Here is a 15,971-nt window from a genome sequence, read left to right as displayed (position 1 = left end):
AGCGCCCTGAGTCCTGGCTGAGAGCCTGGGGCTGGTGCCAGGGACACAGGTAACCGAGTCCAGGATGGGACAGGGTGGGACACGTGACGGGATGCCTATCCCGTCAGGGCTGAACAGGGAGGTGAGGGAATCCCACCAGCCGGGCAAACGTCCTGCAGATTCGAGGACACTCCCCACACCACTGCCACCGCCTCCCAGCCCCACCCTGCTGTGCCTCCAGCAGACCCCCTACCCCAGCCCTGCCTGGAGGACCTGCCCCCACAAACACCCCCGAGGACATTGCTCACCTCTGCTCTCCCCACTCCACGTCTGTGCCCCCTCCAGGACCACCGCAGCAGCTTGGTGGGCACCCTCCAGCCCCCCTCCCCTGATCCACACTGAGGTTCCCAGCCCCGAGACACAGCCTTGAACTCTCTACAGGCTGCCCAGACCCTCCTGGCTGGACCGCCTACTCCCTGTCCTGGACTCTGTGTCCCATCTTCCTGGACAGGCCTCTGGACCCATGTGCAAAGGGCCGCCACGGGGCTTTGGGGGGCTCTTTCACCATATACCTTCCCCCCACAGCCTGGCCTGCATCACCCGAACTCCCCCTCCCTGCCCTCCCACAGAGACCACAGGCCTCTGCAGCCTCCCTCAGCCCCGCCTGGCTCTCCAGCCCTGTGGGGATCTGCCCTGGAGCCAGGGGCCAGCAGACAGGAAGTGGAGAAGGCCCTGGGAGGAGTAGGACCCTGCGGGGAGTGTGGGGGATTTCCAGGGGAGTGACACGTCCAGTGTGGACAGTGAGGTCCAGTGTGGACAGGGAGGTGCCCCAGGGTCCGGGGAGGGCACGAAGGTCACAGCAGAGGCTGGATTCTGGAGGCAGATGGGGAGGGTGCGTCCAAGAGGGCAAACAGGGCAAGGGTGGGGGCGGGGCGAATGCCAGAGGGGACGAGGCCAGGAGGCGGCGCCAGGCCCTCCCCGGCCAGTGAGTGAGCAGAAGCGGGTGTGCAGAGCTGGGCAGGGGTCCCTGAGGGCTGAGCCTGCTAGTGCTCACTGCGGCCCGGGGAGGGGAACCCCTGCCTCCTTCCTGCCTCTAGCCCAGCAGGCCTCACCTCTCTTCCCCGCAGGGGGCAGCACTCCTCGCGGGGGGGGGGGGGGGGGGGGGGGGGGGGGGGGCAGATGGGCCAGGGCCTCAGGCTTCCGTGGGTCCGAGGGGCTCACAGCCGTCAGGCCCGCAGCCCACAGCCTGGCCTCTTCTGCCTCCTTGAGACCGTCCCCGGGCCTTGGCCATGGCCCTGACCAGCCTGGGCCCAGCCCAGCCCCCTACCCGTTCCCATGGCTCAAGCCAGGAGCTGAGGGACTCGGGTCCTCCAGAAGCCTTCCCTACCCCAACCAGCAGCCCCCACACCTGCTTCCCCAGTTCGCCACTCTCAGCCGCCCCAGGCCTGTGCCGCAATCAGAGCTGAGCCACGGCACTGGCCACCTCAGGCAGGCACCCTGCACCCAAGGGCAGCAACCAGGCCAGCGGGGAGGGGCATGGCCAAGTCAGCTCCACACCAGTCCTAGAAGCCCACAGGGTCCTGTCAGGCCTCGCTCCTGAGAGGTGGGCACCACCCCAGGGAGCAGAGGGCCAGGGCTTCTCAGGCTGGGACACTCCAGCCTGATGCCCTGACGGGCTCTGAAGTCACACGGGAAGATGCTGGACAGAGCGCTGTTCGTTCTGTGCGACGTCCCCACTTCATTCAGAGTGGCCAGTTCATGAACAGTTCCATCCTGGGGCCTGCCAGGAGGACTGCGGCCCAGGTGGGCGGCTGCTCCCTGCCCTGGACGTGTCCAGATGGACGCCCCTGGGTCAGGCCAGCCCGCCCAAGACACACCTTCCCTCCCTGCAGGCTCAGGAGCTCACAGTCACAGCAGTGTCTCCAGCCCAAGCGACTGGTCACAGAGGCAAGCAGGTCAGCCACAGTGCTAGTGGGAGAAGCACGCAGCACGTCCACCCGGCCAGGGCCTGGAGAGCCGTGAGTGGACGACCGCCCGGCAGAGATGAGCCTAGGGCCGGGTGAAATCTCCCCTGCCTGGGTGAGGTCAGTGGGTGGACAGCGGCTGCCCAGGGCTCCAGGCAAGGTCCCAGCAGGACCTCTCTCCCTGAACTGCCCTTGGGGGCAGAGCCAGCATAACCAGCCGTGTGGGGCTGGGACCTGCTCTGGCTGAGCGTTGCCCAGAGCCCCACCTCGACCCTTGCTGAGCCTCTGCGGGCCAGGGGCCAGGGCTGCGCCCATGCCTGCTCAGAGCTCACGCCCCAGGCAGCTGGGCTGCGGGCAGCGGACAGCAGGGAGGCCTGGACAGACCTAGGGGCTCCTGGCGGGTGGAGCAGGGGCAGGGGTCTGCCAAAGCCCCCGAGTGGGCTCCTATAGAGAGGAAGAGGGGGCTGACCCGACTTCCCCAGCCCACAGCTTCTCCCCAGCAGACAGTAAAGGGGCGTCACAGGGTCCCTGCCAAAGCTGGGCGGCAGCCTAGGTGCTGACCAATTTGGGGAGGTGAGGAAAGACAGCAGCTATGTGACCCACTGCCAGACAGAGGCGGCCACCCGCGCTTCTGGGGGACGCGCCCAACCGAGGGGTAGGGGACAGCTCAGACTGACCCACGTGTCTGCTGTGCACGGACGCCGGACACAGGACACTGGCCAGGGCGGCCCACTCCACCCGCCCGCGCCGCACCATGCCCTATTAAGGGCATGACCACCGGGCTCCGCCGAGCGCGCTGCCGGCGGCCGCGCCGGTCGAGTGAGGCTGGGGGGTTGGCCGGGGGTCTGGGCTCTGATCGGGACGACCCCCGCAGACGAGGTGTCAGACGCCGGACTGCCCGGCCGGAGGACCTGTCAGGGCCGGCCAGTCGGCCGGCAGGCAGCCCGCAGGGTGGGCGGGGACCGCGGCCGTACCTTTGTACTTCTCGCGCACCTCCTCGTAGGCCTGGATGAAGTCCTGCTCGTCGGGCGGCGGCGGGGCGGCCATGGCGGCGGCGGGCGCTGGACGCTCTGGGCGCTGCGGCGCAGAGCGGGCTTCCAGTCCCCGGCGGCCACTCGGCCCCTGCGGCCGCGCGCGCCGCTTAAAGGAGCCGCCCCCGCCCCGCCCCGCACCCAGGATGCCCCACGGGCGGGCGGGGCCCCGGGGAGCGGCGGCCGCGCGCCCCGGCCCCTCCCGGCGTCGGAGGCTCCTAGTCTCCGCCCCGCACTCCTCCCGGCCGGCGCACACCCCCTTCCCGCCCCCGACCCGGTCGCCGGCCCAACGACGTCCCGAAATCTGCGCGCCCGGCCCGGCAGGGGCCCCCTTCCTCGCTGGCCGCCAGACCCAGCGAGCTCACCTGGCCGCCCCCGGCGCGCCCACCCGCTTCCGCCTCCGCCGCCGCTACCGAGAGCTTTCCCTTGCAACCTGGGAGACGGAGTGTTTTCGGTATGAAATTCTTACGCTAAAAAGAAAATTTTTAAATTACGAATAAAAGGGCTGAAATCGGAAATGTACAGAAGAAAATATGATGTTTTTAAAAGACAATGTCTTTGCCACCCATCAGATTGGCAAGCCCCATCTCCCAGGGCTGAGAAACGCCCTCCCCCGGAACGCCCCGGCAGCGTTCCTCCAGCTGGAAACGCTGCGCACCCCGTGTCCAGAAGCCCGCGGCTTCCAGGGCTCGCGGGACGGCACGGAGGGATGGGGTGGGGGGGCTGTCAGCGCCGGGGTCCGAGCTGCGGTAGCACGTTCAGGATTCACCTTCCCCTGGGTGAAAGAGGGCCTCGTTCCTTCGCATCCAGATGTGACATGTGAAAAAGACCGCGGACCAGCCGCGTCCACAAGGCCCCGGGCAGCGGCACCCTCCAGCTCCCCGCACCCCCACAAGCTATCCCTGTGCTCCCACCCACAACGTCCCTCGCTGCCGCCTGCACCGTCCCGCCCAGCACTGGGCTTCCTGGCCTCTTCCCACCCACGTCGGCCCACCCTCCAGGCCTCCTGCAGGGGCGCCGCCCGCCGCGCCCCCGCCCCCCACCCCCATCATCATTCTGTCCTGCCCACGGGGCTGACCTGGAGACCCCCAGCTGGCTCCTCCCTTCGCAGCACATCCCGCCCCTCGCCTCTAGCCCTAGGTCACCTACTTCCCAGAGGGCGCAGCCGCTGTCTGCTGCCAGCCCACACGGTCAGGGTCCTTGCCCCGGACCTTCCCCTTCCTCCTCCAGGATGGCAGCTCCTGGAGGCCAGGCAGGATCTTGGCTCAGGGAGGGGCTGGGACTCCACCAACCAGGTGGTCCCTCCTGTCCTGCCCCTACATGCTTCTACTCCCTGGGAGGCGGCTCTGCCCCAGCAACCTAAGGAAGTGTCACCATCACTGGGGCCTGACGGCTCGTCCTGAGAGCGGCAAGGCGCCCTCCGCAAGCTCCACCTCCGGCCTCGTGCAGCTGACCGGGCGCGGCCAGCAGGTGGCGCTGTGCTGCCCGCAGTCACTCGGGACCGAGAGGCCCGCTCCGCCCTGCAAACCGCCCCCGGACCTCTCCTCCGACACCTGAAGCCCCGCACAGAACACACAGCAGGGGCTCAGCCAACGGGCAAGAGCTGATGAACCGGACAGGCCGAGTTCCTGAGCGTTACCTGCAATGCGGATGACTGCTCTTTCGGCAGGGTCCAAGACACTCCCATTTCCTCCGGGGCCACCTCCACCTCGCCGGCTCCGCTGGGTTTTCTCCAGGTTCCAGGGCAGCGTGTCCCCAGGGCTGGGCGAGCCACTGCCCCCGTTGGAGCCATCCTCAACCACTGCCCGAACCTCCTGGTCCTCGCCCGACATGGCCTCCTGGAGAGAAAGCAGGAGGGGATCACACCTCTGTGTATGGGGGCATACTGCCCCACACTGACCTACACATTCTTAACCTAAACAGGGACCCACCGCAGGCGCCCTGTCACCTGGACACTGACACCCACACCGCTCCTACGTCCCCCCCTCATCCACACGCTGAACCCTCTCAACCCGGACAGGACGGACGATCCTCTCCAGCCATCCACGGTTGGCCTCACCCCTCCAGCTCATCCTTCAGATATCCATAGAGTGACCCCCCACCCAAGACCTTGACCTCACTCCCTGCAGCACGGAGATATTGACACCCCCCAACACTCACTGCCACTCCCTTGTCTTAGTCACCCAAACACTGGCCCCTCCACACCATCGCCCAGGGGCTCACCCCATCAAAGGCCACTGATCCCAACCTCCACCCCATCACACCGACACCGGCCTCCGGCCCCTCTGTGCCAAACCTGGACCCTGTCTCCCCTAATCCTTCGATCAGCAAACAAGGCAGGCCATGGGGAACCACTGGCTGCTGCCCCTCCCCTCAGAGGCCTTCGACACCAGCTCTACCTCCAAGCTGTCCGAGCCAACAGGGCTCCCCGTCGCCTTACCCCACCCCAGCACAGCCCCACCTCGGTCTCCGCAGTGAAGCCCTATAAATAGCTGAAGCCGCATCGGCGTGGGCCGCGGGAGCTCTGCTGCAGCGAGGCTGGGAGGGAGCCTGGGCCGCCGCTCCAGCAGCCCTCCCTGCGCGGCACGCACACGCCCGGCCGGGGCCGCAGAAGCGCACCGGCACCGACGCGCGCACGCCCCTCAGCGCCCGGGCCCCACGCGCGGGCGTGCAGGAGGTGAACGGGGCTCCGTCCTGGAGGGACTGGGCTGGCGCGGGGGCACAATGTGGGCTCTGTGCTGGGAGGAGACGGCGGGCAACGAGGTGGGGGCCGCCCCGCCCCGGCCCGTCCCACCCCTCACAGCCCCTCCGCACCCTGCCTCCCGGCAAGCCCCCCGCCCGGCGCCCCGCCGCCAGCCGCACCCCGCCGGCGGCCTTTCCTGCCCACACCCCGGGCACCGCCCGTCCAGTTCCGCAGTCTCCGCGCGCGGAGATGGCATCCTCCCGAGGCAGGAAGGGCCTCGACGCAGTCTCTGGTTCCGGGCTGCCCCAACCCCATCCCGTAGCTCCTGCCCGCCGCGCGCCTCCCCGTCCCGGCCCAGGTCTTACGCGCACGATGGCTCAGCTCCGCTGGGCTCGGCCGGTGCGGCCGGACTGCCGGTGCCGGGAGAGCTGCGCAGGCTGTGCGGGCGGGGCGAGCCCAGAGCCCCGCCCCGGCCCCTAACCGAGTGCCGCCCGTGCGGTCCTGGCGCCCGAGTGCTTGCGGGGCCGGGGCTCCCCGCGGCGGCGGGGCCGGAGCGCCAGCGCGGCTTCTCTGGGACAGCGCCCCCCCCCCCCACCTCCGCCACCGGGCACGGCTCACTCCCCTCGCGCAGAGGGCGGCCCGTCGCCAAGGAGACGTCGTTAGGGGAGCGTGCGTGACACTAGGGCGACGCGGGGTCGCTCGGGGGCGCGCCGGGTCGGCCTCCGCCCCCCAGTCGCGGCGGCTCGGCCTTGGCCCCGCCCCTAGGCACCCTCAAAACAGAGGTCGGACCCGGAGCTCCACAGGCACGTTTATTTAAACGACACAGTCGCGCTCGGGCGAGGTCTGGCCCGGCCACCCTCCTCCCGGGCTCTGCTGACCCCTGGTGGTCGGCCCGGCCCAAGCCGGGGTGGGGGGAACCCTGCCCAAGGGGGGACACAGCACCACGACAGGAGGCGGGGCGGTAGGGCTGTGCACGGCAATAGGGAGCGGGAGGCCGGGCCGAGGGGGGCCTCTAGGGCCAGGTGGCTGGGGAGGTGCTGAGGAGCGCAGGGGCGTCTTCGGGGAGAGACCGGGACTTGTGCTTGCAAGTGATGAGGTGGGTGGGTAGCGCCTGGGTGTCGTGGAAGATGACGAAGATGCTGGGCCGGTGGAGGCAGTCCACCGCGCTGTCATAACGCAGGAGCGCGTGCCCGGCGGGCCGCGGAGGGGGTGCCCGCAGCCCGCGCTGGCCCTGCCCGTAGTCACCGGTCAGCACCCGCGCCACGAACACTGCCTTGTGGCCCTCGGCATCGGGGGGCGAGTAGCGGTCCAGCACCGACAGGGAGGCGCGCTTGGCGAAGTACACGCCCTGTCCGTAGAGCGCACCTGCGGGAGGCAATGCACCGGGTCGGGGAGGGGGGGCGGTAAGGGAGGTTCTAGGGAGCAGAGCCCACGCCCCCGCAGGGACCCAGGTCTCACCATTGCGGCCGCAGAAGCTGCGGTTGAAGCCGTGCGCGCAGATGTCGGGGACGGTGGGCATCGCTGTGCCGTGGTACAGGACCTGCTCGGCCGGCCGCTCACAGCACTGCTCCAGGCGCTCCCGGTGCAGCTCGTACTGCTGCTGCAGCAGCGGGTGTAGCACGCGCTCCACCTGAGGCAGGGGGTCGGGGGTGGGGGTTGGGATCAGTCAGAGCCAGGCTACTTGTGCCTCTGGGCCACCCAGCAAGGCTGAGCCCCAAGGAGCCCTCTTGGAGGAGTTCAGAGCCTGGGGAGACCTCACAGCTCCTGCCATGCTCTACTCAGTAGCCCACATGAGGTTGACCTTTGCCACCTCCACAGGGCCTCAAGTGGCACTGGAGGGCTTCCGGGGGGGCCTGCAGGTGGACAACCCATCCACTAACCAAAACCCAGCACCCACAGCCACGCCTCTACAGAGAGAAGCTGAGCCCGTGCCTGCACTGCGGGCAGAACTTCACCCCCAACGCCAGGAGATACCCCGGACTTCCCAGTAATGGGAGACCTGGTGACCGACCTGGTAGTCAACCAGGAGGAGCCAACTCAGGGACCCAAAAAGTTTCTTAAGAAATTCTAGTCACTTCAGACAGATGCAAAAGAATATTGTATCCATGAAACAAGACTACCTACTGTGAAAAAGAAACAGGCTGAAAATTAGAGTGTTCTTACATTAAGGATGGAATTGCTGAACTGCATCCAGTGGGTAGGCTAAATAATAAGATGAAGATAGAGATCAGGAAGTGACTCAGAGTGCAGAGCTGAAGAAAGAGTTGGGAACTGTGAGAGGACTGATGTAGGACAGGGGTCGGGAGGTCTAAGATCTCAGTAGGAGGACCTCCACAAGAAGACGCTAGACGCGACGGGAGCAAAGAAGGGCTTGATGGAAGACAGTTTCTCTGAGCTGAAGGCGGCATCTTCAGATGGAAAGAAATGCCAAGGATGATGGGAAAGGCACACCCATGGCCCCTACCTGCTGGGAAAACATCAGCCTTCAAAGTGAAAGGAAACTCTACAAGAGTACACACACACACACACACGCACACGCACACCAAAGTCGATATACAAAAGTGGAAAAAATCTCACATTCTCATACTGGGCTTCTCACCACTAATACTGGATGCTAAGAGGCCACAGAAGGGTTTTATTGGTTTTTTTTTCTTACCTTTCCAAGAACAAAAAAATTTTGAGAAGGAAAGAAAAAGAGTTAAGTCTTCCAAAGATCTGAAGGAAAACATATTTTCATCCTGATCGCTATACCCAGCCACACTATTTATGGTGCAAACAAAATAAGGACAGATTAAGGCACAGAAGAATCAGCTGTGCCTAAGTCCACAGAAATGTTTTAATAAATACATAGCATGCTTTGTTTGAAAAAATATCAAATTGTAGTTGCAAAAGGCAAAATAAATTTAAAAGTCCAAGATGTTTACTACTCACTCAAGGAGATACTTCTACTAAACAGAAAAGGAATCTATGCAAGAGGGCGACGGAGTCAACAGGAGAAACTCAGTAGCCAAGCACCACAAAGAAAAACGAAGAGAGTAAATGAAATTAATGGCCATTTGCCCTTGACTCCTAGAATATTCTCTTTCGGGCAACATGGTTTTAATAACTAGGTTTTTCCTTCCCCTTTGCCCTCTCTGGTCCAGTGGTAAATATTTTTTTGTTATTATAATATATTGATCAACCTAAGGCCCAAACATGAGTTTAAGCAAGCTCTGGGAGTTGGTGATGGACTGGGAAGCCTGACGTGCTGCAGTCCATGGGGTCACAGAGTTGGACACGACTGAGCGACTGAACTGAACTCATGGCCCAGGCATGCAGTGTCATGACAGTCGGACGATGATGTTGGTTTGTCAACCTTGCCAACATAAAAATAATGTCACTGACCAAATGTGAGATGGACGAGGGAAGAAATGACGGGGGGAAGGGAAGCTCGTTCTCCACATCTCTGGAGGGAGGCAAGAGACAGTCTCTAAAATTAAGTGGAGAAAAGACTCAAGCGGACGTCAGTCATAGAGGTCCTGCTGGAAGAAGTTGCACAGGCAACCAGCCGAACCTCAAGAGGAGCCTGGGGCCCGAGTGCAGGAGGTCTGTCCTCCACAAAGGGCAGGAGTGGTGGCTGCTCAGTCCAGAAATGGAAGCAGAGTCCTCCTCGTGGAGTAACAGCAGTAGAACCAGGACAGCGGTGGTGCTGCTGCTGGCTGACTGGGCCAGGGCTGGGGAAGGCCTGGGCTTCTGCATTTCTGACCAGATCCAGGCTGCTGATGCTGCTACCCCACCCCAGGCCCACCCACCCACAGCTCAGTGCTTCAAGAGTCAAGGGGCCGCCTGGCTTCCCAGCTCTCGTTTGGCCCCAGATTCCTGCCCCTCGGCCGTGAGTGTGCAGCCCAGCTCGTGCTCAGTTATCCTGTCTCTGGGCACTGCTCTCACACTCGCGTGCCAGCCAACTAGCCTGGCTCAGCCTCCTCCTCAGCCCTTCCTTCTGACCCCACCGGCCCTCGGGACACCACTGCCTCCATCGTCTACCCCATTGCCTTGCAAGCCTCTCCTTCTCAGCCTCCTTTTCCTTCCTTCTGGCTCCCCCACCAGTAGTTCCCAGCCTTTTCTGCAACGAGACCATGCTCAGAGCTGCCACTTTTTACAAGTGAATGCAGGAAGCGGCTCCAACCAACCCTCTTCTTGCTGGAGCCACCCCCATGGCTGGCAGGGGAGCCCCCAGAAGTGCAGTCTGCGGAAGGAGCAATCCTCAGAGAAGCCACGAGATGGCGCCAGCACCCCACGCTCTACACGAGGAGGCGGCAGCAGGCACCTGTCACTGGCAGAATAGGGACCCGGGCTGGGACCCCCAACCTCCACAGCTTTCTGTCTCCCTGGCCATGGGCTCTGCAAAGCAAAATGTGCCAGGAGCCCAGAGGCCAGAGGCGGCAAGACAAAATGGCCTCACCCGCACCACGTGGATCCTGCCGTGGGCCGTGTCCAGTGTGTCACAGAAGGCCTGCACCACCGCTTGGAACTCACTGCTGCTCTCAGCGAGACGCTCCAGCCTGCCCAGGGGCTCCTTCGGCCTCTGCTGTGGCACTGAGGCAGGAAGGAGAAAGGCTGTAGGCCATGCTCAGGGCGCTGGTCGCCCTCCCCGCCCACTCCCAGGCTGCGGACTCACGTGTGGAGCAGGAAGCCGCCAAGGGAAAGGCTGAGCTCTGATCCCGGGGGCCAGCCAGCAGCGCCGCCAGGTGATGGGCCGCGTGGGTAGGCTGGACCCCAAAGCCACGGAGGACGATGTGGCCACCGTGCAGGGCAACACTCACGCCATGGCACCGCTCCAGGCGGGCGCACAGCTCGGCGGGCAGCACACAGCCCGGGGCCCCCACCAGCTCCTCCCTGAGGTGCACCTCCAAGGCGGCCTCCAAGGCCCGGTCCAGCTCGTCCATATCCCGCTCGAAGGAGGCGTGCACCTCCAGCTGGGCCCAGCCACCTGGGCCCTGGCCCCAGAGGAGCTCCTGCTCCCCACTCAGGGGGGGCGGCTCCAGCAGGGAGAGGGCCAGGGCCTGCTGCAGCTCGGCCTCCTCCTGCTCGGCTGCCTGGCCCCGCGGCTGCAGGGACCGGTAGAGCGCCAGCTGTAGCTCAGCTTCCTCCTGTAGCCACCCAGGCTCTCTTGTGCTGGGGGCCAAGGGCTCCTCCCCAGATCTGGGGATTGTCACCTCCTCCTCTGGCTGCCCCTCAGGCTCCTCCTCCCCTAGCTCCAGCGGCAGCCAGTCTTCCCCATCCAGGCCCTCCAGAGTGGCCAGCAGCTCTCGGACCTCCTCTGGGGGGCAGGGAAAGGAACCCGGTCAAGGGTCAAGCCCAGCCAGGACGGGGCAGTCAGGGGCCGAGAGGAAGATGGAGACAGGGGTTGGAGGGTATCCGCTCAGCCGATGGGCACAGTGCAGAGGAGCACAGAGCCTGAGGTCAAGAAAGGGCTGCCGGATGTCCTGGGGCCCCAGGGATCCCTACCCAGGCCTGAGTTCTCCTGGTCACGGTCCGGATCGTCTGGAGGCCAAGGGGTGGAGGAGAGGCCAGGGAGGGCCTGCAGGGCCTCAGTGGGGCCCACCTGTTGGGAGAGAGTGTCAGGGCTCCCAGGACACCTGCCCCCCAAGGCGTCTGAGCAAGGGTGGAGGCAGCACTGGGCAGGGGTAACAAGGGGAGGGCGGGGCAGGTTCCGTGTCCACCTCTTCCAGGTCCATGTCCAGGACGGCCCCAGCCAGATGCTCTGTCCTGAAGACGCACTGGAACTGTGCCTCCAGCTCCCGGAGAAGGTGCTGCCCCTCTGGGCTCAGCAGGAACCTGGCACTGCCTGGGTGCTTCAGGCTCAGCATGTGACAGCTAACGCTGCCCAGCAGACTTTGCAGAAACTCCTTGGCTGCCCGGCATGGGGCCAGGGCTCCGCAGAGCTGCAGGACCATGGGGCGGGGGTGGGGGGAAGTTGGCAAGTTTAGGGCACAGGAAAGGCACCGAGAGCCCCCAGTAGCAGAGGAGGATCAAAGGTGAGGACTCCTCAGGGGCTGCTCACCCGGAATCCAGTCGTATCTGAGCCCTCGAGTGGGAAGAGGGCCACATCTCCCAGGCCGGTGAGAAGGTCCTCATGATAGAGCTGAATGAAGCGCATTGCTCCCGGCTCCATTGCCAGCACCATCTCCACCAGGCCCTGCTGCCCCGGTGACCCCGCGGGCCCCTGGCTCACTGACGCCACCTGCTCTGAAGAGCGCATGGCGATCTCCACTGGGTCCGGAGACCCCACAGTCCTTCGGCTCCCCAGTCCCTCCTCTTCTGAAGACCCCCAGGGCCCTGAGCTGACTGGCCCAGCCGGTGCCAGCGACGAGCTGTCCCATTGAGGGCCTGTGCTCAGAGAGGCTCCTGACTGCCCTGGCGCCTCCTCAGAGCCCAGTGTGACATCCCCAGCATAATGCTGTTCCCTTGCTGGTCCTCCTGCCTCCTGGAGAACGTGCCTGGGGGCCCCAGGCCCCAGGTCGCCCGGGCAGCTTCCTTCACCAGCGTCCTCAGCAAGCTCCTCAGGCTCCAGGACATCGTAGTGAGGGACAAGTTTCAGCTCTGAGCCCTGCAGCCGGTGGTCCCGCTGCAGCACCCGCTCGGCCACTTGGAAGAAGGGAAAGAACAGGTCATCAGGGCTCCAAGTCATGGTGGGGAACCTCCCTGTCCTGCCCCACTCACCACGCCAGTGCTGGAAGGAGACCACGGTGCCCAGGTGCCCTGGAAGGCTGTGCATGCCCTCCAGGGGCCCCCCGCCGCTGCGGCGCTCATTCTCCAGGTACAGCTCCAGCAGCAGCAGGTCTGCAGGGGGGTCGCCTCCTACCACACGCACTGCCCGGGCCTGGGGCACCCAGGCCAGGGAGACCTCAGCCCCCTCCAGGCCCAGGGCCCGGGAGTGCACCTCCAGGACTCCAGCTTCTGTGGGGAGGATCCAAGTCAACACAGGGTGCCTCCCCTAACAGGCAGGCCGCCCCAATCCCGCCTCTTACCTGCCTCAGAAAGGGGCTTGGGCAGTTGCACCAGGGCGCGATCTGGTCGGGGACTGGCCAGCGCGTGGCAAGGCTGCTCCGGGTGCCCGGTGGCACAAAGCAGAGCTTGGACATACTGCTCCAGTAGCTGGGGTGTGGTGCCAGGAGGCAATCCTTGGAGCAGCAGGCGCGCAGAGGCGCGTGGTGGGGCTGGCCGCAGGCTCAGCCGAGCCCCCTGCAGAGTGTGCTCCGGCCAGGCCAGGACCCTCGCGGCATCTGCGGGCGAGAGGAGTGTGTGGTCAGGGCCAGCGGCCAGCGGGGCCCAGGCTGCCCCTTTCCGTTGGTCCCTTACCTGCAGGCTCCTCAAAGGTGAGGATGCCCCCGCGGCCGAGTCTCTGCCAACTCGCCACAGGCCCACCCCCAGAGCTTCGGCGGTTCTCGAAGTAGAGAGTGAGCAGCTCGTCTGGGATGCTGGTGGGCAGACCACTGAGCTCCACTGCGGCTCCCACCTCCGCCTCCGCCTCCCCCATCGCCACCCTGGGGCCAGACGAGGGGGTAGGCAGCAGCCCCACCAGTCCGCCTCACGCAGTCCGGGTCCCTTGGTAGCGTTCCCTGACGCCCCCTTCACTATGCAGGCGACCTACATCCCCCCACTTACACTTCCTGACCCCAGCCTGAGCCGCCCCAGCCCGGGCCTTCAGCCAGGACTCCCTCCCCACACCCTGGGACAGGAAAACAAAAGTGAAACTGTTGCAGGAAGGGAGGAGCGCAGTGCTGGGCCTTTCAGGTGCTTCCCTCCTCAGGCTCCTCCCGCAGGATGTTCCAGCCCCGCCCCCGCCCCGCCCACCAGGCCCTCCGCCCACCGGTCCGTCTGTCTCAGTCGTGGGTCCCACCCCAGCCCATTGGCTGTAGGATGGGGGGAGTGGCCCCTGGAGGTGCTCCACTCCCACTGGCCCTTCCCTGTGAACCTCAAGACGGCCAATCACCCTCCCTGGTAAATCCGCCGGGGTTCTTGAGTCATTGCCCCCAACTCAAAGACCTCAGGCCTCTGTGTTCCCTCCCCCGACTGCAGAGACTTTGGGTCTGGCTGAGGCTGGCTTTTAACCCTCCCCAGCAACCTTGGCGCCTGCACCTGCACTCACCCTTCAACAACTCAAAGGTGGCCGACCTCCCACCTGGCGAGGGTGAGCAGTTCAGCTCCTGACCCTGGAGGGGTACATCCCCATCACTGCCGGCCCATGGCACTGCCACGCCTCTTGCCCGGCTGCACCTTTAGAACCCACGCTCCCTCTTGCCATCCAGTCGCCCCTTCCCTGGTGCCCGTACTCATTGGCTTCCAGCCTCTGGAAGAGTTGTGCCCACAGTGCTCTCCACCCCCACCTCCCACTTAACCCTCAGCCACAAAAACTCCCTTCAACCCCTGCTACTTCTGCAAGGTATTGAGGGCCTGTCCAGCCTGTACCCTGAGCTGCCCCCACCCTGGTCCGAGCCTCTGTCATCTCTCGTCTAGATCACGTCTCTGACTTCTGAACTAATCTCTCTCTGCCACTCCTGCCCTATCGCACCGTCCATCCACAACAGAGGGCAGGGTGTGCCTTATAAGTCGCACCAACATGAGATTGGACCACGGTGAAGCCAAAGTCCTTTGGAAGACCTGCCAGGCTGGACTGACCGGGCCCCAGTCCCTGCTGGCTGAATGCCCTTGTATCCCCCATGCTCTGTCATCCAGTGCAGCAGACCCTCCCTCCCTGACGCCTTTGTACTGGCCCTTCCCTCTTCTAGACCAGCCTTTCCCATAGAGCCGCCTGGCCATCCCTCCCCCCAAATCACCTTACTAGGTTCTTGGTGGCAGGTTTAACTTGAACTTAAAAGTCTTCAAGAACCCTCCTAAAGCCCTGACCTCAACTTCACATTTGTCATTTTTAGGTTTTTTTCTTTAAAAAAGGGCCCTCAAATTGTATTAGCTTCTAGTTGTACAAAACCTGAAGTCACCTCTGCCTGTTCTATGCTTTGTGTTCTCATGGAACTCATTGCCCACAAAGGTCCGTCTAGTCAAGGTTATGGTTTTTCCAGTAGTCATATATGGATGTGAGAGTTGGACTATAAAGAAAGCTGAGTACAGAATAATTGATGCTTTTGAACTGTGGTGTTGGAGAAGACTCTTGAGAGTCCCTTGGTCTGCAAGGAGATCCAACCAGTCCATCCTAAAGCAGATCAGTCCTGGGTGTTCATTCGAAGGACTGATATTGAAGCTGAAACTCCAATACTTTGGCCACCTGATGCGAAGAGCTGACTCATTTGAAAAGACCCTGGTGCTGGGAAAGATTGAGGGCAGGAGGAGAAGGGGACGACAGAGGATGAGATGGTTGGATGGCATCACCGACTCAATGGACATGAGTTTGGATAAACTCCAGGAGTTGGTGATGGACAGGGAGGCCTGGTGTGCTGCGGTTCATGGGCTTGCAAAGAGTCGGACACGACTGAGTGACTGAACAGGACTGGAACTCATTGCCTTCTAACACAATGTATAATTTACTTATTATACCTATCCCTACTGTGGAGGATCTACCCCAGGCGGCAGTGTGCCGGAACAACTCACATCATGACGACAACATTGTTCAATTTGGGGGAATCTTTGTGAGTCAGTTTGTAAACTGGTGGTCAGTCAAAATAAGCCACGATGGGGTATTTATGCCAAGGACATGTGCAAAGGCACAGATCAGGGTTTCCCCACGTTGGGGTCAGTTTTTCAACACGGAACCAACACACCTCCTGCACAGGACAGAGCCTTTCCCAACCACTGCCAGGCCTGGAAGAGGCCACCATCCAGGAGTCCAGAAAGTACAGTAGGACTCCTAGGCCCCAGGGGCAAAGGCACTCCTGCAGGGACTCCAGGTGACAGCGCCCCAGGGGATGTTCCTGACTGGGGCAGGCAGCGCTTCTTCTCAAGACCACTGAAGCCCAGGGAAGTTAAATTGACCTCCGGTCCTGGGGCATCTCTAAGCCTCAGTCCCTCAGCAGAGAAACAGGGCTAAGAACGCCACCCTTATTGTTTGTGAGTTTGTGAAGTGAGCATAAATGGGCCAGTAGGGACCTAGACTAGCTTATTGGAGAGGACTGAGCAATTATACAATCAGGTCTCTTGATCTGGGATAGACTTGGATGAAATGGAGAGTGGGGTTTCAAGGTCAAGGAGGGACGGAGAGTGCTAGTCAAGACTCAGCAAATCTCAAATTTAGGAATAAATTTCTCGATTCTCTGACCCAAATTGGAGAGGCCAGGTGTCAGCCTCCAGGTCTACAGCTCTCAGAGCCCAAGCCCAACT

At 63.3% G+C, this 15,971-nt stretch overlaps 2 protein-coding genes across 6 annotated transcripts in view; both read right to left on the bottom strand.

The window, feature by feature from the left end:
* The window catches only part of PLEC (plectin), a 56,552-nt gene extending 50,442 nt beyond the window's left edge, over positions 1-6,110 (bottom strand). For 3 of the 5 annotated variants that reach the window (XM_025001907.2, XM_025001909.2, XM_059874322.1), the window contains exons 1-2: positions 6,023-6,110; positions 4,614-4,812 (exon numbers count right to left, since the gene is read on the bottom strand). In XM_025001907.2, the coding sequence (XP_024857675.1) occupies positions 4,614-4,806 (193 nt within the window). In that variant the 5' untranslated portion in view covers positions 4,807-4,812; positions 6,023-6,110. Of the gene's footprint in view, positions 1-2,917; positions 3,067-4,613; positions 4,813-6,022 lie in introns of those variants that run through there. The other 2 variants (XM_025001916.2, XM_025001917.2) reach the window with 1 other exon arrangement.
* A 343-nt stretch (positions 6,111-6,453) lies between these two features.
* PARP10 (poly(ADP-ribose) polymerase family member 10) lies at positions 6,454-13,444 on the bottom strand. The gene is made up of 10 exons (XM_002692548.6): positions 12,999-13,444; positions 12,668-12,922; positions 12,360-12,596; positions 11,701-12,284; positions 11,360-11,581; positions 11,145-11,241; positions 10,315-10,956; positions 10,099-10,232; positions 7,116-7,287; positions 6,454-7,022 (listed from the first exon to the last, which is right to left on the bottom strand). The coding sequence occupies exons 1-10, from the start codon at positions 13,174-13,176 to the stop codon at positions 6,670-6,672; spliced, it is 2,874 nt and encodes a 957-aa protein (XP_002692594.1). The 5' UTR covers positions 13,177-13,444; the 3' UTR covers positions 6,454-6,669.
* Between the last annotated feature and the right edge of the window lie 2,527 nt (positions 13,445-15,971).

Source organism: Bos taurus, chromosome 14 (assembly GCF_002263795.3).
Source record: "Bos taurus isolate L1 Dominette 01449 registration number 42190680 breed Hereford chromosome 14, ARS-UCD2.0, whole genome shotgun sequence".
NCBI classification, from domain to species: domain Eukaryota; kingdom Metazoa; phylum Chordata; class Mammalia; order Artiodactyla; family Bovidae; genus Bos; species Bos taurus.
Note: the sequence above shows the minus strand (reverse complement) of the source record. Positions and strands in the feature narration are given on the sequence as shown.

Coding starts and splice junctions, on each gene's coding strand:
- PARP10 (XM_002692548.6), bottom strand. CDS start 13,176: ATGGGGGAGGCGGAGGCGGAGGTGGGAGCCGCAGTGGAGCTCAGTGGT. Junction 11,582..11,700: donor CAGATACGACTGGATTCCGG/GTGAGCAGCCCC, acceptor ATGGTCCTGCAG/CTCTGCGGAGCCCTGGCCCC. Junction 7,023..7,115: donor CAGCTTCTGCGGCCGCAATG/GTGAGACCTGGG, acceptor TGCCTCCCGCAG/GTGCGCTCTACGGACAGGGC.